At 38.1% G+C, this 22,513-nt stretch overlaps 1 protein-coding gene across 1 annotated transcript in view; it reads right to left on the reverse strand.

Moving 5' to 3' along the window:
- The window catches only part of LOC133773513 (POTE ankyrin domain family member A-like), a 109,103-nt gene that overhangs the window by 45,053 nt on the left and 41,537 nt on the right, over positions 1-22,513 (reverse strand). Inside the window, exons 4-7 of the mRNA XM_062210822.1 lie at positions 18,713-18,865; positions 17,684-17,766; positions 17,267-17,360; positions 9,419-9,501 (exon numbers count right to left, since the gene is read on the reverse strand). Coding sequence (XP_062066806.1) covers positions 9,419-9,501; positions 17,267-17,360; positions 17,684-17,766; positions 18,713-18,865 — 413 coding nt within the window. The remainder of the gene's footprint in view (positions 1-9,418; positions 9,502-17,266; positions 17,361-17,683; positions 17,767-18,712; positions 18,866-22,513) is intronic.

A 22,513-nucleotide genomic window follows, 5' to 3' on the forward strand; every position in this document is an offset into this window, starting at 1 on the left:
GCTTTACTCAAGAAGAGCGGCAGTACCTAGTTCCTGCTCACAGAGTCTTTACATGGACATCATGTTGGAAAACTATTGGCAGTTCATCTCTGTGCAATGTCACATGACCAAGCCTGATATGATCCTCAAATTGGAATGAGGAGAAGAGCCAAGGGCACCATTTGTAGGTCACACCTTAGAAGAGAACAAGAAAACCAAAGACTTTTCAGTGAAATTCAAGGAACATAATGATAAATATTCTAGATCAATTGTATGCATCAACTATAAGAAACCAATTAAAGAGAAGAGTAACATATATGAAAAGTCAAAGTCAATCACTCTAGGCAAAAATTCTGATAATTCAAAAATCTTACCTCCTGAATGATATTCATGGAAAGATTTTGGAAAGTGTTTCAAAATCGATCATCAGTAATCTAAGTCCAGCAAGAAAGAGACTCAGTGAGTATAATGGACATGGGAAATCACCCCTCAGTACAAAGCAAGAAAAAACTGATCCTCAAGTCAAATCCAATAATCAAAGTGCCAGGGCTTTCAGTCATAATGAAGGGCTTATACAGTATCAGAAGACGAGAACTCCAGTCAGTCATTTGGATATGATGCAGTGAGAAATAATTCCTTAAAACGGGAGGCTTAATTACAACTACACATAGCAGAGCATAGAGAGGGGAAAAGCTCATCTGTGTACAATAAAAAGAGAAGAGCAACTAATATTAAAAAAAAAACATGCTCTGAATATGGGAAATCCTTTTGCAGGAAGTCAGTATTGATTCTACATCAGGGAATTTCCACAGAGGAAAAACCTTATCAGTGCCATCTATGTGGAAATGCATTTAGAAGGAAGTAATATCTCATTGATCACCAAAGAACTCACACAAGAGAGAAACCTTCTGTAGTGAATGTGGTAAGCCTTTCCATTGAAAGACAGCCCTCACTGATCACCAGGGAACACATACAGGGCAGATAGCATATGAATGTTCCTAATGTAGGAATGCCTTCAGGTTGAAGTCACATCTCATTCAGAGAATACAGAAGAGAAACCGTACAAAAGTAATGAAGACCACACTGTCTCTACATCAGAGGATTCACACTGAGGAGAAACTCAAAATGTGTAAAGAATGTGGGAAGTCCTTTCACCAAAAGGCAAATCTTACTGTCCAAAAGAGAACTCATACAGGGGAGAAGCCATATATTTGTAATGAATATGGGAAATCCTTTCTCCCAAAATACAACCCTTGCTCTTCATGAGAAAACTCTTAATGAGGAGAAACCTTACATTAGCAATGAAGGTGGAAAGTCTTTTTGTCAAAAGACAACCCTTGTTGCACACCAGAGACCACACACAGGAGAGAAATCTTATGAATGTCCTCACTGTAGGAAGGCCTTTAGAATGAAGTCATACCTCATTGATTACCACTGAACTCATACAGAGGAAAAAAAACATATGAACGTAATGAACGTGGGAAGTCATTCAGTCAGAGGACAAATCTCATTTTACATCACAGAATTCATACAGGGGAGAAACTCTGTATCTGTAATGAATGTGGGAAGTCCTTTTGCCAGAAAGCAACCCTCACTGTACATCAGAAAATACACACAGGGCAGAAATCCTATGAATGTCCTCAAAGTGGGAAAGATTTTAGTAGGAAGTCATATCTCATTCATCATCAAAGAACAGACATGGGAGAGAAACCATATAAATGTAATGAATGTGGAAAATGCTTCCATTAGAAGACGAATCTCATTGTACAGCAAAGAACTCACACAGGTGAGAAGTTTGTAATGAGTGTGTAAGTTCTTTCATTATAAGATAAATGTCATTTTCCATCAGAGAACTCATAAAACAGAAAAGATGCAAATGCAGTAAATGATTTGATTACTTTGTGAAGTATTCCCAAGTTATTTTTAACTTTTAGGGTTTCTTAAAGAAAGCATGTTTTACATGTTTATGTAATTTTAATCACAAACATAGTCAGGATTATTAAGTTCCATATTACATAACTACCATTTACTAGTGTATGAAATGGGTATAATCATTGTTAGTGAACTCTTACCAGCTAAAATATTTCTTAAAGTTTTTAACTCATACTTTATTAAAAAATACATGCAGAGGTAAATTATAAAGTGGTTATAAGCATCAGTCTCTCTTGAAAAGAAAGAAAATATCTCTGAACTCTTCCTCATTGTACTCTGTGTAATAAAGAGTAGTGAGTTTTTTTTCTCTGAAGATTGCCACATCCCTGGCTTATAATGTCATAAAGTAATTTTTGCATGATTGATATATGAACATACATCATGAATTGTGTCCTGCTTCACTCAACATTTTAAAGACATGTGCATTATTGCATGTGCCCTTAGTGTATTCATTTTAATTTTGTAGGCAATTCCATTTTAAGAATAGAGTAGATATTTATCCTCTTGCTGTGTATTTGTATTTTTATAATTTTCTGTTATAATAAAAATACTGCTGTAAGTATTTGCTTATAAAAAATCCTGAACTTATGACTCAGTTTTTTTCTTGAAAAAGCTGAAATTCAATGCAATATTAAAATGCAAATTTTCCTATTAAGTAGAAAAATCTCTTACCAATGAGTCATATACGATTTCAAAATGCATTATTTGACCCTACATTATTTGATCTTATGTTCTCCCTGATTGGCGACAACTAACTAAGCACCAAAAAGGAAACCGGTTAAAGTGAAACGGTGACTTGATCAGCCCTTGCCCTGACCGCTGATGAACAACTTAATACATTATCCCTCTTAGTATTTTTTATCTGTTCTACTTAATACTATTGGTTTAATTCTATAATTAATACACAGTTATTCTTAAGTGTTGAAACTTAACTGAAAAGTGATCCCTGTTAAATATAAGAGTTGGAATCAAAGATGGAAGAGATGTACAATTTGGGACATGCTCAATCGGACTTGCCCCAAATGGTGGAGTTAGAAATGTGCCAGGGGATTCCAATACAATCCCATCAAGGTGGCATGTACCAATGCCATCTCACTAGTCCAAGTGATCAACTTCAGGGAGATTACTGACGCCATAAACAAGACTGTCAAATTGTTAAATCAACAACAGGAGTCACTATGTACTTACCTCTCATGTGGGATCTGTCCTTAATGTGTTGTCCAATGTGAAGTAATGCTATAACTAGTACTGAAACAGTATTTTTACACTTTGTGTTTCTGCGTGGGTGAAAACTGATGAAATCTTTACTTAATGTATACTGAATCGATCTTTTGTATATAAAGATAATTGAAAATGAATCTTGTTGTGAATGGAATGGGAGAGGGAGCGGGAGATGGGAGGGGTCCAAGTGGGAGGGAAATTATGGGGGGGGGGCTAATGTAATCCATAAACTGTACTTCGGAAATTTATATTGACTAAATAAAAAAAAAAAGTTCATGTTAACTGAACAGAAAGGTAAGGTTTTTTTTCGGTGTAAAAAATTGAAATTCATGCATACCTGGGGTCTTCATAATGTTTGTGGAAAATACATATTATGAAAAACTATTAAAAAATACCACTTTTATTATGTACAATAAAATGTTTCATTAGCTTCAAAAATAAATAAACAAGTGCTGGTGAGGATGTAAGGGAAATGATACCCTAATCCACTTTTGGTGGGAATGTAAACTAGTGCAGCCATTGTGGAAGTCAGTGTGGATACCCCTTAGAAACCTGAAAAATAGATCTGCCATAAGACCCAGCAATCCCACTACTAGGCACGTGCCTAAGGAAAATCAAATCAGCATATGAAAGATTTATCTGTACCTTCATGTTTATTGCAGTTCAATTCACAATAGCTAAGATATGGAATCTAACCAGATGTTCATCACCTGATGAATGGGTAAAGAAATTGTATGTATGTGTGTATATGTATATATATACATATACATACATATATATATATACACACACACATACATACCATGGAATATCACTCAGCCTTAAAAAGAAACAAAATACTTTGTTTTGCAACAAAATGCGTTCAAATGTAAACCATTCTAATTACTGAAATAAGTCAGTCACAAAAAGATAAATACCAAAAATGTAATATATGGGAGTGAAAATTGATATCTGACCATTGATGATTATTAACAGCTCTTGTCTCTACTACCAGGGAACAGTGCTTTTTTATCTTCTTACTATTTGTTGAACTCTTAGTGTATGGTAAATATTTTGAGTATAAATAGACTGAAAGTAGATCAGTATACAATTAAGAGAGGGAATAGGAGAGGAAGGAGAAGGAATGGTGGAAGCATGGGCAGAAGGGAGGGTAGGGTGGGAAGCATCATTATGTTCCTAAATCTGTGCACCTGGAATACAATAATTTTGTATACCTAAAAGAAAATTTTTGAAATACATTTTTGCAGCTTGCATTATTAAAATAGACAGAAATAATTATGAGTAGATAGAAATGTCTGAACCTTGAATGTTTTATGGAGAGGAAGCAAGCTGAGAAAAGTAGCCAGCAGAAAATTCAGGTCATTTCTTTTGCAAAGAACAAGGATCCCAGAGGGCATAGCAAAGAGCCATAGCTTCAGGTGACCCTGGCACTGTTACAGAGACTTTTCAGGGATACTGGGTAGGAATGAGTTACTTTATTTAATAATTGCAGCCTGAGGTAAATTTTGCTGGTTTTATATGTCCACTCAGTTTCTTTCATATTCATTACAGAAGCAATGTAGAATATGGGCCAAATAGAGTGATTTGCTCCAAATGAACAGAACATGATGCCATGTCACTTCCAACACTTAGGTAGAAAAGGATTTCTAACTCAGTCTGCTTGCTCTTGGAAGGCAGCCCCCACGTTGTGAGTAAGCTCAGGCCACAAAGAGAGTTTAGTTTTACAGAGCAGGTTTTAGGTTTTCAGTTACTTGTCCCAATTAAAGATCCAGAAAATGACAATCATCATCAAGCAGATATATTAGAAAATAAGCATACAGATAATTCCATCTCCCTGCCTACTAGCAAGTGATTTGGCTCTAATGATTTGGAATCATTTAAAAAAATATGGCTAGGCCTTATATCACAGACCAGGGTTTAAGACATAGGATCAAAGCTTGCTTGTCAGGGCCAGAGCTGTGGCATAGTGCATAAAGACACTGCCCACTGACCGGCACCCATGGATCCCAGTGCAAATCCCACCTATTCCACTTCTGATCCAGCTCTCTGTTATAGCCTGAGAAAGCAGTGTAAGATGCTCCAAGTCCTTGGGTCCCTGCATCCTCGAGGGAAACCCAGAAAAATTTCCTAGCTCCTGACTTCAGTTCTTTCCAGCTCTTGCCATTGTGGCCCTTTGGGGAGTGAACCAGCAATGGAAGACCTCTCTCTCTGCCTCTTCCTCTGCCTCTCTGCAGCTCAGCCTTTCAAATAAATTAAATTTTTATTTTTAAAAAAGCATGTTGTCTTTTTAGAAGAAGATACATTAAAGAGTTATTGTGTTTATTTGAAAGACAGAGTTAGAGAGAGGTAGAGACAGACAGAGAGGTCTTCCATCCACTGGCTCATTTCCCAAATGACTGCAACAGCCCAACTGAGCTGATCCAAAACCCAGTAGCTAGAAGCTTCTTCCAGGTCTCCCACATGGGTACAGGGGCCCCAGGACTTGGGCCATCTTCTACTGCTTTCCCAGACCACAGCAGAGAGCTGGATCAGAAATGGAGCAGCCAGGACTCAAACCAGCATCCATATGGGATTCAGGAACTGCAGGCCAGGGATTTAACCCACTGCATCAGTGCTGGCCCCAAGAAGATACATTAAAAACCTATTTTTTCCTCTAGAGTCAAGACTACTAAATTAAGAACTTTTATTTCACTGCTCAAAGAACTGAGAGATTTATAATATACAAATTAATCAATTTGGTTCCCATGAATTGCCAAAGTTTGTTTAAAAATAGAGGTTTGGGGGCAGCCATTTAGTACTTTGGTTACATTACTGACTGCAACAACTGCAACTCACATCACAGTGTACGACTGGAGTCTGGGTTCCTTGACTTTTGCCCTACATTCCTGCTAATCCACATCCAGGCAGGCCCACCATGAGAGGTCAGAATTGACTTCTGGGCTTCTCACTTTGACCTGGCCTACTTCTGGTTGTTGTGGGCAATTCAGTAGTAAACCAGTGAATAGAAGATCTCTCTCCATATTTTTTACACTCTCTCATTCACTTTGTCTCTCTCCCTCTCTTTTTCTTTCAGTCTTTCAAATAAAAATGAAAAGAAAAAAAACCTAGAGGTTTTTACATGGAAAACACTGAGTTAATAAGTTATTTTAAAAGTTTTTTAAATTAGTAATTAATTTATATTTTAGTTTCTGAAAATACACTAGAAACTTTTTGATCAAAAAAATATATTCCATATTCAGGATATTCCAGATTTTGTAAAGTCATCTTTCTAGGACAATATTTTTGGAAAATTCATGTCTGATTCCCATTTCATTTGATCCTCACCTGACTTCACAGTAAGATAAATAGTCTCATTCCTTGTGCATGTTCTTCTATGGGTTTCATTTTTTATCAAGGAAATTTTTCTCTAAATAAAGCTTAATTCTCCATATACTACAAAAACATAACTTTCATGCTTCATGTGGCTTTTCTATCAACTGTCCTGTTTCTCCTCCACTCTAGTACTTTTTAATCCATGCTTTCAGACACAGATCTATTTTTGGTTAACTTCTCATCTTTTTTAGACTAAAATCTGATTTCTGATCACAAAAAAAAAAAAAAACCTTGAGAATCACCCAGGAACCATTTTGAGTTCTTACTCTGCTTTCCTTCTCAACAGCAACTGCAAATAGTGGCCACACCCTCCCATATGCTCCTCTAATCCCACTTCATTCTAAGTACAGCAATAACTGCGTTTCAGTCCTGTCTCTTTTTGTTTACTTCTCACAGATTATATCCTCCCCCCCCCAATAAATCATTACTAGATGTGGATTACACTCATCGACTCTTAATTTTTCTTTTACAAAAGATTCATTTGATGGCAGGAAAGAGAAATATTGAGTAAGCACATGAGACCAAGATATCTTCCATCTGCTAGTTCACTCCAGAAATGGCCACAAGGCCATTCAGATCTCCAACATGGGTGGCAGAGACCCAAGCACTTGGACCATCTTCTGTTGCCTTCTCAGGTACATTAGCAAGCAGCCGGATTGGGAGCAGAGCAGCCAGAATTGAACTGGAACTCTGATGTTGGATTCTGGCTTCGCAGGTGGTGGATTAACCTACTGCACCACAATACATGCCCATAGGCTGTTAAGTCTTGTACATTTGACACTGTTATTGTGGGTATATCTCTCAGTGTAGTGCTGTTTTCTAATACTGTGGAGGGGCACTCTAACCCTTAGGATGTTGACCAGAGTATTTTGTCCTGTTTATTTTTTTTTAATGCAAAGGTTTCATGGGAGTCAAATAATGGCTTCCTTAGCTTTCGATGGAATACTTCCCTCTCCCACAGAGATATGGCCTTAGGGAAATCTTCTAGAGTACCTTTCAGATTCACACCCAACTATATCAATTACAGTCAGCTGGAGTTATCTCTATGTTCTAATTCATTATTCACTACAAAATTGTGTCCAGGATGTCTTTATCCAGGTCATCTCTGGTATAGGGATTCGTGAGATGGGACTCTTCTGGAGAGGTAGGGACTGCTGATGAGCTAGCTGACTGAGAGCTATCTCTTATTAAACTTTTGGTTTATAGGGTAGACTTCCAAGTGACTAAAAATTCTATGGCAAATTCCCAAATAAACTGTGTGGGAATTTACAGAAAATCCTTCATTATTTGAACAGCTACGATACTATAAAGTTGGATACTGTGAACATGTTTTTGAATGTTTAACTCCTTCATGTATTTCTGTATGACAAATAAGTAAAGGGACATCTCCCAGTTATCGCATCTACAGACCTATCATCAGCATACTGACTTGTCACATTTATGGAGCTAATTCATTACCAATTCAAGAGAAAAAAGCACATTTCAATGTTTTCTAAGTCATGAGAAAGTCCAGTGTGCACAAATGTTCTAGATGCCCAGACATGTGCATCTGTATAATGCAACGGCACTATAATCATTGCAACTTAAACAAACTAATTATAATCAACTACCACATTGCTCCATATTATTGTTTACGTAACATCTTGTGATCATAATATGAATGATAGGAAAAACCTATTTCCTAGTAAATAGTTATATAATATTCACTATCCATCCAAAACCTGGAATCACATCAATCTTCTGTGATATTGAATTGAGTCATTATAAAGGCTGATGAACATAGACTAACAAGGTAAAGTTTGTTTCTGAACCTGCAGTTCAGAGCTCTATGTTACTCTGTAAGCAATGCTGAAGTAGTCATTTCTCTGTTTCTTTTAAAACATCCAAAGAAGAAAGAAGAAAGGTAACATGTTCTTTTCCGTGAAATTGGATAGAATTAATATCTATCCTGGATAAATAATACGACTTACAACCTAGCAAAATAATTCATTCTCAAAATCCCACTGAAGAGTTTAGATTTTTAACAAAAGAGATTCAGAATTCTAGCTCAAATCATTATTCAACCATATTGCCACTTTAAAAGTATTTATGAGTATTAGCAGGGACACCCAGTGATAGCTGTGCACCCACAACCTTAACAACATTTTTCACAGAAAACCAAATGTAAAAATAATGCAAATAACCATCGATTGATGAAAGGATCGAAAAGATATACTGTAAACTAAATACTGTTTTACAATGTACAACAATTCTAACTGAAATCTTACTAACAAAATAATTAATTTCACGGACATAGTCAATTGCTCCAACAAAGCTAAGTGGACTTGCACTGGTAGCAGCAAGTAGTTTCTGTAACAATATAGGAATACACTTATCAATATATAGTTATCAAAATATACTTTTCATGTTAGCTAAAATATTTTTACAATCAGACAAATAAAAACTCATGTTCAGTGTGAGAGAATGTATGAGACTGACTTACTGAACTTGGTTTTATCAGGTTTCTCTGCAACTCTTTGATTTTATCTGCAAGCAGTTTGATGGTACCTTTTAATTCCAAAACTTCAGGCGTCAGTCTAAAATAAAATGTGTACTGAAAAATAGCCTCACATATCTAAACATAGACATAACTTCTGAGTAAATATCAGAAGATATAATTATATAAAATCTTAAAAATTTCTTAAAAATTTGAAAAGAAGATGATTAAATGATTTGGCAACATATCATGCTCCCTTGCATGTTTTATATGAATAATATGTAAGGAATATTTAGGGAATAAGGGCAAAAACTATGCATTTCAAAGCTGACTTCCTCCTATGGCTTTGCATACATGTATTTATGATGATAAGCAAATTGTATATTTCTCATTATCCATGGCCTCTGTACTCCATAAGGATGCAATTTTGCATGATACCTTGAATTATGGTGTGCCAGGTGATTTTGAGACTTCTGCACCTTTGGTACCACTTCTAGGTGTAGAGCTTCTGCTTCTTGGAACCAAAACAAAGAATAATTAAAGAGTTTTACAATTACCTGGCATAAATCTGTTCATTAACCTTTTTTTCAGATTCATTTATATCTTTGATAGGCTGATTCACTCCACAAATGGCTGCAATGAGTAGAGCTGGGCCAGTGTAAATCCAAAATCCAGAAGCCAGGAACTTCTTCTGGGTCTTCCACGTGGGTGGCAGGGGCTCAAGCACTTGAGCCATCTACTGCTGCCTTTCATGGTGCATCAGACAGGAACTTGTTTAGAAGTGAAGCAGCTGGGACTTGAGTCGGTGCCTGTAGTGGATGCCAGCATTGCAGGCTGAGGTTTAACAAGGTATGCCACAAAAACAGCCTCCACTACCTGCTTTTGCAGCTTACATTTTACTGGAACGCAGCAATGCCTACTCATCTGCATATCGCTCAGGGATACATTTAGCTGAAACTGCAGAGTTTTCTTGTTGCAACAGACATAACCAGGTAAACTATCTACAATAATGCTATGGTCAAGAATAATTAACATTGTTGTCATGTTTGCATAAGTTTTGACATTTTGTGACAACTGACATGTCAAGGAAAGTTCTCTATTAAACAAGCTACACCCGATTCTTGATCCCACAATTTCAGATGTCATCCAACGCGGAAGATGAAGGCCAGAACACATCCCAAACCCTGAGTAATCCCTTCATCAGTTCCATTAGCCAACAGCATTTTTCAGCTTACAGTTTGTAGATCACTTTCTGTACTATTTAATAGGGAAATTATCATAAAATACAATGCAAACAAGACTCCAAATTGGGTAACATACCCTATATATGACCATCAGAGATGGACTAAAACCTCACACCTAAAAATATTACATTCAATCATCCCTTAAGGCATTTGAATCTGGCTAAAAAGCCTATGAGAATATCTTAAGCATGGGAAGCCAAGACACTGTGGCAAAAAATGACCTAAATGAAAGATCTTTGTAAGTGCGATCAATCTCAGTGGAAAGAACGGACCATCAAAGGAGGAGTTAATTTCCACTTTGATTACTGATGTCATAAATAAGAGTGTCAACTGTAAAATCAACAACAGGTGTCACTGTACACTTGCTCCCCATGTAGGACCTATGTCCTTAATGTCTTGTATTATGAGAATTAATGGTAGCACCAATTTTCAAACAGTACTTTACACTTTCTGTGTCTGTGTGGGTGCAAACTGCTGAAATCTTTACTTAGTATATACTAAGTTGATCTTCTGTATATAAAGATAATTAAAAATGAATCTTAATGAAGAATAGGGGGGGGGCTGGTGCTGCGGCTCAGTGGGTTAACACCCTGGCCTGAAGTGTTGGCATCCCATGTGGGCGCCGATTCTAGACTCAGCTGCTCTACTTCCAATCCAGCTCTCTGCTGTGGCCTGGGGAAACAGTAGAAGATGGCACAAGTTCGTGGGCCCCTGCACCCACGTGGGAGTCCCAGAGGAAGCTCCTGGCTCCTTGTTTCAGATTGGCACTGCTCCAGCCATTGCAGCCAATTGGAGAGTGAACCATCAGGTAGAAGACCCCCCCCCGCCTCTCCTCTCTCTGTATAACTCTTTCAAATAAATAAATCTTTTTTTCTTCTTTTTTTTATTTCTTGACAGGCAGAGTTAGACAGTGAGAGAGACAGACAGACAGACAGAAAGACAGGTCTTCCTTTATCCATTGGTTCACCCCCCAAGTGGCCGCTACGGCCGGCGTGTTGTGGCCAGCGTGCTGCACTGCTCCGAAGCCTGGAGGCAGGTGCCTTCCTCCTGGTCTCCCATGTGGGGGCAGGGGCCCAAGGACCTGAGCCATTCTCCACTGCACTCCAGGGCCACAGCAGAGAGTTGGACTGGAAAAGGAGCAACCGGGACAGATTCTTTTAAAAAAAATGAAGAATGGGATGGGAGAGGGAGTAGGAGATGGGATGGTGTGTGGGTGGGAGGATGGTTATACGAGAAAGAACCACTATAATACAAAAGTTGTACTTTTGGAATTCATATTTATTAAATAAAAGTTTTCCATTAAAAATATTAGATCCAATGAGTAAATCAACTCTTCCAAAACAATTCATTCTAAGGATAGCATAAGGTTCTATGTTTTGGTGTACCAGAAAAGCTGTAACCAGTGCACAAAAACTATGGAACTACAAATCCTAGTTCTGGCTACAGCATGAAAGAAAGTAAATTTAGACCTTTTTGTTCCTCAGAGCATATAGCCTGAGTATCTGATAGAGAAATCGTACTCTATTGCAAATAAGTGCATTCAATTTTATAATTTATTGCTTAAAATGTATTTGGAGTAAAATTTTCATCCTAAAGCTTTATTCACAATACTATGTCAATATTTGAAAGAAGAAATTTCTGGTAAGGTATAAAGTATTTATCTGAAAAAATGATAAGCTAAACTATCCTCAATCTATACAAAGATAGGTGAATTTTTTTATTCCATGAATAAAAATAAAAGCCTTGTGAAATAAAGGACTAGGTGGCTCTGCACAAACTGGATGACACACATTGAGAAGTCTCAAGTCCATACAGTCAACAGTGTGACAGAAGGAAAAGCTTATTGACAAAAGGGAAATATTGGGCTGGGTCTGAATAAATGGTGTTACATGAATAGAAGTAAAAGACCAGAAAGGACAACATGAGTTTGATTAAATCCAATGACAGGGGAGGAGAAAATTTGTCCACGCAGCATGGTGGAAATGATAACATTAAGTGGAAATAATCTAAATGTTCATCATACAACAGAACTGTATTCTACTACATTGAACATTGTTTCACAACAGAAAGTATAAATAGATGTTATAACATGGGTGGCAGTATACTACTGAAAGTATATACTGAAAGTAGTATACTAAGTGAAAGAAGCCATTCATAAAAGGCTACATACTGTAGGTCTCTATAAAAATGAAATTTCCTGGGCAGGGAAATCTTTGGAGACGAAACAGTGTGGTGGTTGTGTAGGGCTAAGGAAGAAAGAGGGACTGAAGGGGTGATGGATAAGTGATACATGGTTTCTTTTCAGGGTGATTACAAATATTCCAAAATTGACTGAGGTAATAATGGTTACCCAACTCTGGGAACGTACTTTGGAATAGTGAATTTTGTTATATTAATTGGCTCACTCTACATATGCAAAATGTGTGAGAGTTCTTTGAAAAGTTTGTCAAAATGGGTTAAGAGGTAAGCGAGTTTTTTGCAAAAAAATTTTAAATTGATGCACACTTTCTCAGAGTGCGCATTTCCTGTGAACTAAGTGAAATTGCATCTCAGTTACTCATTTTTAAAAATCTAGGAGCAGGACCTATTTTGGATGTATAGACCACACATGACCTGAACATTTCCCTACTTCTATGTGTGTACATGTTTGTGTGTGTGTATATATACATATATGTGAAGTTCAAAATAAAGAAATTAGAATTCTTCAGTTAGATTGTATATTTTATACCATATTAGCATTTTGTGTAACAGTATTATGGGATTTCTGAACAATTTATCCTGAAATACATTAAATTAACATACATAGGTTCTATGTCTTGTCACATAAGTGAAAATAAGAAATAACAGAATTTTAGAGAATTATAGTGAATTTTATCCTTCAATTTAATCTTCCCTGTTTTACCATGGCATTGGAATACTACTAACTGTATCATATAACAAGAAAAATGTCTCTCAACTTCTGTGAAGAATGATAGTTAACTGTGACCTTTTTGATTATTATTTTAATAAAGAACATAAGAAAAAATGCCAAGTACAGTGAATGTCAGAGTTAAACAAGAAAGTACCTTATAATGATAAAACCATGCTAATACTACAATGAAAATTAACAACAAATCTGTGTTTACTGACATTTTGTATCCTAAAACACTTGTTTGTTTGTTTTCTTTGCGTTTCTTCCTTCATTTAAAAAAATCATCTGGGGGCATGTGAGCGGCCTCCCGTGGCGGGGGTCCTGGGGCGGGGGCGGGGGCTATGCTATGTACAGGTGGGTGCCGCCCTGGGTTTGGCCAAAGCCTCGGCCCCGCCCCCGGCCCCCGGGCTGGGCGGCCACGCCCACAGCCACAGCGGCCACGCCCACAGCCACAGCAGCCACGGCGGGGGGGGGGGCTCTGGGCACCGAGGCCGGCCCCCACGGTGAGGCCTGGAGCTAGCTTTCCATCATGCATACACATTACTGACTTAAATTGAGATAAAAAAAGATGTCACCTTCCTGCATAATCAGTGTTATATTATTTAGCCAACAGATTCAGTTCACTATTTCTCCCCTGATAAATCTGTAACACTTAGCAAGCTACTCCACTATCACAGAGCAATCATTGTGTTGGTACACTAAAACTGCTACAATTCTGCAGTGTAGAACTATAGAGTGCAAGCAACTTACTTGTAAAAATGGCTAAAGTAAATAAGAAAAATACCTGTGAGGAACTTAATTTTGCTAAAATTTGCACATTTATAATTTGATAAAAAGGAGGGACCATTAAAAATTGCTGAGAGGTTATATGAACACATCAGTTGACAGTGAAATGCCTTTGGTTGAAGACAAGTTGGCATGAATAACAAAATTAGACCAACTAAAACAGTTAAAAAGTTACAAGGGAAATGTATTATGTGGTGCAGCATCTTTGCTTTTGTTCATCTGGAAATCTGGCATGAACTGTCAAGGTAATCCACATAATTCAAAATCATTTCAAAATATTTCTTTTAGGTCTGAGCATTTCTGTTGAGTTCATCATGGTTTTAAATATGGCAAGATAAAGACATTAAAATTATTATTTTAGGAGTATAGAATTTAGTATTGATATTAATCTATATGTATGAATAATTAATAATTTTAAACAACTTGAAAATTTCAGAGGTGACATAGTGTCTGAAGTGATGGGACAAAGACATAAGCCTCAGCCATTCTCAATCATTGCCCAAAAGACAGAAAATTTATTCCTGTCCCTGAATCTCAATTCAGTTTCACACCCTAATGTCGTCACATCCCAAATTCTTCCCCAGGCTTGGAAGCCCAGTGGCCAATTTAAAGACCAGTATGGAGGAATTTGCCTCTACCTACTGACTATTCCCACCTCCAACCTAAGCCTTCCTAAGATAAAGAAGCCCAGCCCGCTGGGGTCCATGCCTCCTGCCATGTGTTCCCTCAATGTGCACGCCAGTGGTTGGTCACCCACCTCTGTGGATTGATTTTCTCTGAATAAATTCAGTCTGGCTGCAAATTTGTAACCTGCCTCCTCTCTTGTTCTGCATATCTTTTCCTGCCATTAAGTAAACTATGTCTCAGGTCTACATTTATTTCCTTGAGACAAGGTATATTTTCAAGCGGATAAGAAAGTTCATTTGTGGCCTATAAAGTTTTATATATGCCTAGATTCAATATTTATCCATAATCAAGTATGACTGAGTGTTCTTTCAGGGAGCTTAAAATTATTACATTTCCCTTGATAATTACTTATATTTGGCTTTATAGTTTTCAGTTGCTTTTAAATGCAACAACCTGTGAATTTTAGTGTTATTTCTTTAAAAATTTATCAGTTTTTAACTACCAAGTCTTCAGATGAGATTGCCTATCTGTGCTTTGAGCCCTTTCCTTTTTACTAAGTTCATTTTCATTTTGATCGCCCTTTTCTACCTTAATTTACATAAATTATATTCTCTTATACATGCTCATAAATACTTCTTTAATGTGGATCACTATTGTAGACAGCTAATCCTCTATATTCTATGCTGATTCTTATGTGTATGTCTTTGAGGATAGTGTTATTTTCTGATTTGGGACCACTCTCAGTGCTATGAATTTGGCCAGCAGAAACATTTTGCTTTCCTTTTCTACTGCAAAACTTTCAGATTATAGTCTGTCTCTGCTTTCTTTTGAATACTTCTCTCTTGCATACAGCTATGATCCTAAGGCAGTCTTCTGAAGTTCTGTCAGATGTACATTCAACTAGATCAATTGGAGTCATGCAGAGCTATGAATAGTTCCCAATTCATACTTTTTACTACAAAATGGCGTCCATGAAATAATATCCGAACTCTCTGGTAGAGAATACATGAAATGAGAACATTCTGGAAAACTTTAGGGGTCACTGATTGAGTGGGTAAGAAACTTATTAAACAGTTGATTCCTGGAATAAATTTCAAAATGATAATATTTCTTTGACAAATTACTATGACAAATTACTAATTTTTCCAAGAATTTAGAAGAAATTTTTCATTATTTGAACAAACTCAACTTATTGGGTACTGCATCTAACTTTGAATGTTGAACTCCTTAACATATTTTTGTATGGTAATAAAGTAAAGAGACATCTCTTGGCATTCTTATCTACAAAAGACCCATTATCAATATACTGTCATGTCATCTATTTTGAACTAATTTTTATAGATCTAGAAAAAATAATCTTTCAGTGTTTCCTAATTTGCGAACATGAGCAGTCAATATAAATGTTCTTAATCTCCAGATAGCAGGATCTGTATAATTTAACTGCCATCTATTCATCGTCACTTAAGGAAACTAATTAGTACAATCAGTGACCTCATTGCTCAGTTAGTGTTTACATGTAATCTTGTGATCACAATTTTTATGACATAAAGACATGAATGATAATCTTGTTTCTCTTGTACATAGTTATACAGTATTCATTATCCACCTATAAACTGGAATCCATGGATCATATTTCAATATTTTGTGAACCTGAACTAAGTTTTTATACAGATTGATGAGCACAGACTACCAGAGAAAAGTCTGTTTCTGAACCAGCAGTGCTTAGAATGCTCTGTCGCTATGTAAGACAGTGTTGGAGTAGTCATTTCTCAATGTGTCCTTTTAGAAATACAAAGAGTCGAAGTAACACATTCCTTGTGGTAAAGAGGGATGTATATTGATCTAGTATCCATTTTGGATAAAGAATACAACTTACGCCTTAGAAAGTAATTCATTCTCATAATCTCACTGCAGAGCTTAGATTTAAAAAGAAGATATTCATGGCCTGGCACTGTGGTGTAGCAGGTAAAGCCATTGCCTGCAATGCTGGCATCCAATATGAGTGCCAGTTTGAGACCCGGCTGCTCCACTTCCAATCCAGCTCTCTGTTATGGCCTGGGAAAGCAGTACAAGATGGCCCAAGTCCTTGGGCCCCTGCATCCACATGGGAGACCCAGAAGAAACTCCGGGCTCCTGGCATCAGACTGGCACAGCTCTGGCCATTGCAGCCAGTTGGGGAGTAAACCAGAGGGTGGAAGACTTTCTCTCTCTCTCTCTCTCTCTCTCTCTCTCTCTCTCTCTCTCTCTGCCTCTCCTTCTCTCTCTGTGTAACTCTGACTTTCAAATAAATAAATAAATCTTTTAAAAAAGGAGATATTCACAATTATAGATGACATAATTATTCAATGTTATTGCATTTTAAAAGTACTCTAAACATTAGCAGGGACTCCAAGTAACAGCTGTACACCCATGGCCACAGCAAAATTAGTCAAGGTAGACCAAAGAAACATAATGCAAATACACATCAACTGATAAAAGAATACAAAAGATATACTAAATATAAAATGTTATTTTCAATGTATCACAATGTTTAATTTAAAACTGACTACCAAAATAATTTACCTTTTATAAAGCTAAGTGGAATGGAACTGGTAGTAGCAAGTAGTGTTTGTATAAATACATTAAATATACTTATCAATGAGAAATAAAATATTTCCACAACCTCCTAACAGAGAAATAAAAACTCCTTTACAGTGTGGTGAGAAGGGACTGACTTACTGAACTTGGTCTTATCAGGTACTTCTGTTGCTCTTCAATTCTGTTTGCTTGAATTTTGATGGTATCTTTTAATACTGAATTTTCATATTTAAGCCTAAAATGAATATTGAAAAATGTCCTTATACATCAATCTAAATATACACATTAATTTTTGAACAAACATTTGAATGTGTAATTATGTAAATTCTTAAAAATTTAAAAAGTAAACTATTTGATGACTCTATCATGTTTCCTTGTGGGTCAGTATGGATACAGTGTAATGAACAATTACAGGATATGCATAATTCAAAGTAGCTTAAAAATAACATTTTTGCCAGGCTTCACATACATGTATTTATAATGATGAATACATGGTTTATTTCTCACTTTCTTTGATTTCACTGCTTTATAAATGGACTCCAGTTATTTTGCAAATACCTTGCATTATAGTGTTCAAGGTGATCTTGTAACTTCCTCACATTTTGTACCTCTTCTTGGTGTAGTGCTGCTGCTTCCTGGAACTATAACAATAAATTTTTGAAACGTTTTACAAGTACCTTGTAGAAATCTGATAATCACCTAGTTTTTACTTATTTATTTGAAAGGCAGAGTTACAAAGAGAATGTGAAGGACAAAGGGAGATCTTAAATCTGCTAGTTCACTGCCAAAATGGCCCTCAAAGGATGGGTCTGGGCCAAACCAAAGACAGGAAGCAGGAACTTCACCTGGGTCTCCCACATAGGCAGCAGAGGCCCAAGCACTTGGGTCATCTACCACACATATGCAGGGAGCCAGAGCAGAAATGGAGCAGCAGGGACTTGAACCAGTGCCCACATGAGATGCCTGCATTGCAGATGGAAACTTAACCTACTACACCACAAAACCAGCCTACGTTAACTTGTTTTGCATCTAAAATTTTATTAGAACACAGTAATGCCTGTACATTTGCATACTGTTCATGTGTACACTTATGCTGTAACTGCAGTGTTTACTTGTTGCAACACACTTCACCTGGCCCAATATCTACCATAATACAATGGTCCAGAATCAGTATCATTGACTTCATATTCAAATAAATTTTGACATTTCAGTCAGGTGGCATGACAATGAAAATGGTGTCTTATACAAGTTGTATTCAATTCCTGCAGACACAGTAGAAGCTGGTATCCAACTGGGGAGATGGAGGCAAGAATACACCCCAGGCCCTGAATAACACTTTCACCATTTCCATGAGCCAACAATATTTTTTCCACTTAACAGTTTGTAGACAAGTTTCTCTGTGTACTATTTAATGGGGGAAGGATCATTCATGGGGGGCCAGTATTGTGGCATAGTATGCTAAGCCTCTGCTTGCAGCACCAGCACCCCTTATGGGTGCTGGTGTGCGACCCATAATCTGTATCTTAGAACACTTGTTTATTAAACTAGCTCTAGACTTCCTATTGACATGCCAAATATCATACGTACTTTTCTGTTGATTTCACCTAACTCATCCATTATATCCTTTGTCTTATTGTTCAACTTATAGTAAAAACACGCCATATCTTCCAGGGATGCTTCTGATTTAGACTGTCTTTGCTGAAGCTCATCATGTTGCTGCTGCAGGTGTTTCACATCTACCTGATAATATATTTCTGTTAGTGTTTTATAATTCACCTCACTGTCAAATAAGGTTTATATTTCATGCAAAGGTATACACAACTGGTAGAGTTTTTGTGATGATTTTGATTTATGTGTTGTCCTCTTTATGATGGTGTATAAGTAATAAATATCCCATTGGACACGTATGAGCTAGCAATATGCCATGCTATATCTCTCAGGATGCTAGCCAGCAGTAGTGATTTGCAGCTCCCAATCAGCCACACAATCACAAGGGCCAATGACCAGCACTCTAAGTTTAACAACCTGTTAAGCTAGAATTTTGAGGAAGTTATGTGTATTATATATTTTTGACTTATTTTCAATTTAACAGGTATCACCCTATCAAATGCCAATGAGCATTTGTAGTTTGATAATATAACCATCTACAGCAAATCATATTCATTCCTCTATGTATACACAGTTATGATTACTGAACTCAGGTAACACAGAAACAGTTATTTTCCTGCCCAATCAGTATTATTTTATTCATCCAACAGCTTCAAGTCACTGTTTTTCTCCCTGATACATTTGTAACATTTAACCTACTGAAGTATCATAGAGCAATGAGTATGTGGCTGGAACTAGACTTCATCTAACTGGCCTCACACTTCCATATTCCTTACCAAGTGTTTCCAAATTTCCCACCAAAGCATGCTTAATGGCAGAACATAACAATGCAATTTGAATGGCTTATCCATATATTATGGGTGAGAAATTGAATCTCAAGTGGCCAAGATGTGTCAAAGATACTAGTGAATGGTGAAGTCAGGACTTACTCAAGGAAAACTAACCAGACACACTGCTATTAATCTTATCATTCAATACTATTTGCACTATATTTTCTATGCCATTCTGTTTCTCTATGAAATCATAAGTCTATTATCCCATGGGTAGCTTGTCTCTTAGAGATAAATTCTTTCCTTCCTGGAATGTGCTAGATATAAAATTAGAACCTACTGGTTCTAAAACTTCAGTCTGAAAGGTTATTTCACTTGACAGATGGTATGTCATTAAAGCGAACAAAACAACATTAAAGCAGAAATTCAAATTCTGACATACCTGTGGCTGGTTATGTTTACTTCTTCAAGCCATTCTTGTACTTTCTTGGGTGTTGTTTCTACATCTTTACTTGTTGGAAAATGAACATGTTCTAATTCCGGGACCACATTTGCAGAGTTACTGATTCTGCAATGACAACAGAATGGCTTCGTGAACATGGCCCATCGTGATTTTCTTTTCTTATGACTGCCTGTAGCAACAAAAACACTGTGTCTCAGTTGAAACACTGGCTTCAGTTCTCTGGTGTAGGTAAGCCTCAATCCAGAAAGCATCCTGGACCACAACAGTCCTAGACACCTTGGTCTGTGACAGCTCATTATCAGGAATCAAAAATAATTTAAAATCAAAAATAGCTACTCAAAGCCCTTAATTCACATTCATGCCTTTCAAAATGTTTTTGCACTAAAGTAAGCTTACCTTTTCATTATGCTTTCCATGAACTTTTTGAAGTCCCTTTGTAGATTCAATTCAGTTAATCATCAAATCCAATCCTATCCTGAATCAGTTCAGATTCTAACCCAGTGAAACGAGTAAGACCTCTTAACGGAATACAATTCAGTAATGCAGGGTGGGGGGGGAAAGGTTGCTCAGATAAACTGGAGGACAGAAAACATAAAGTGCATAGAGCTCGGGATCTAAGAGAGAAGCTTACCCAGAAGTTCCATTGTCACCAGAGATCACTAGAATCAACTGGCCTTGGCAGGTTCCTGATGTGGTAGCTTGATGCTCCTGGGGCCCACTGCAAGGTCTCCTTTGGATCAACTACACCAATCTGTTCAACAAAAAGGTGAAATATTTATTAAGTGAGAAATAGCAGCAGAACTTTGGCCATAGATAGTTCAGAAATCCCCCAATCTAGACATGGTGTACTATATTCATAATCAGAGAAGCAGCAACTCACAAAAACACCATATCGCAGCATTTCAGAGTTTGCTTTATTTGGAAGTAACTGGGCAGCCTTCAGCCTTGGATTGCTGAGGCTCAGTTGCGTGGTTACTAGGGTGGATCCTTAGGGAACAACCGCCTTGCACATCAAGCTAGGGAGCAGTTCACTACATAGTACAGAAGCCACTTTGCCCCAAATTATGTCGCTCAAGTATGGTGGACAGTTTAAGTCTAATATGTGAGAGGTGAACAGGGAAGGATGACACACATCCTGGCAGAGCTGCAGTGAGCCCAACGGGGTGGGGGGTGGGTGGGCGGAGACCACAGGCTGTAGCGGCACTCATGTAAGAGAGCAGCACCAAGTAAACCTGCCTCCAACAGGCAGCTCCCACCCCAGTTCCTCACCCCGGCAGCTGCTGCAGCCACCAGGCCCCGCACACTCCTTCAAAGTCCAAGGGCCACGTTCACCATCAGTGGCCTTTGACAAAGTAAGCTCCCACCTAAGCAGGATGAGTCGTCAACGTGGAGGCCTTGTTATATCATCTGCCCAGACCTCTGGGTCACCTCCTTTCCAGGTGCTGCGCCTCACCCCAACCTCGGCGTTAGAGAAACGGCAGGCCAACAGAAACTCAAGATGGCTCCGCCCTGTGTTTCTCTTCTGAGAAGCCTTAAAGGACAGTTAGGCAAATGATGAGACAGTAGCCAATGAGAGGGTAGGGAGCTTGTGATTGACAGCCTTCCCAGAGTTTCTGCAGATCCCACCTGGTCTGCTCTATCCTTCTCTTCTCCCCTCCCTCCTCCTTCCCTCCCCATCTCTTCTATTCTGTGTGCCTTCTTCTTGAGTAAGGTTTTTGCTCTCTTCCTGCCTTCTCTTTTCTATGGCCCGAGAGCGGCCTCAGCTCCTTCTCACCTCCTTAGAGTGGCTGGAGAGTCCCTTCCTCCACCTTGCCCTGCCCTGAATGTGGTGGCCCTTGGAGCATCTGGTTCAGTTCCCCTGCCAGGCTACACTGTCCATGCTACCAGCATACTGAGAGCAGGCACACCACTTGCCCCCGAGCTAATGGAGGGCCCTCCCCATCCCAGGCCTTGCTAGACTACAGGCTTCATCTACTCAAGAGACCCTTTCCATTGTCTGCCTTGGTTTTCAGGAAGGGGTTCATGACTGGTGGAGATGGGGGCATTTCAAGGATCCCCAGCACACTGGATGGAGCAGGTGCCCTCCAAGTGTGCATGGAGAGGCCCGGGAATGGAAACCTAGGACAGGCATCTGTGAAGCCAGTCAAGAAGGTAGTCATGGTCAGAGAGAAGGACGTCAGAAATGGAGGGATCCAAAAAATGTGAAGGGAAAAAGCTTGCCTGTGGATGCAGAAGCCAAATCCTCCCCTAAAGAATGTGATTCCGAGCTGAGAAGCACTGGACAGAGGGGGAAGGGGAGGCTGCACACCTGTATTTCCTATTCAGCCTTCAGCCTCTGGTACTAGTCAGGCTTTGGCTGTCAAAGTGAGGCAAGAGCAGTGCTAAATCATTAGATAATCACTACTTTGTGCTTGCTAGAGTTCACTAGACTTAAACTTTTGGAGAAAGTGAAGGAATTTGTGATTTTCCTAATCCCTCCCCCATCCAAATAAGAAGCAGTGTTGATTGTTATAAACCATCCTCTGACCCCACTTTCTGAGCAGCAGG

The sequence above is a fragment of the Lepus europaeus genome, chromosome 14, assembly GCF_033115175.1.
Source record: "Lepus europaeus isolate LE1 chromosome 14, mLepTim1.pri, whole genome shotgun sequence".
Classification (NCBI taxonomy): domain Eukaryota; kingdom Metazoa; phylum Chordata; class Mammalia; order Lagomorpha; family Leporidae; genus Lepus; species Lepus europaeus.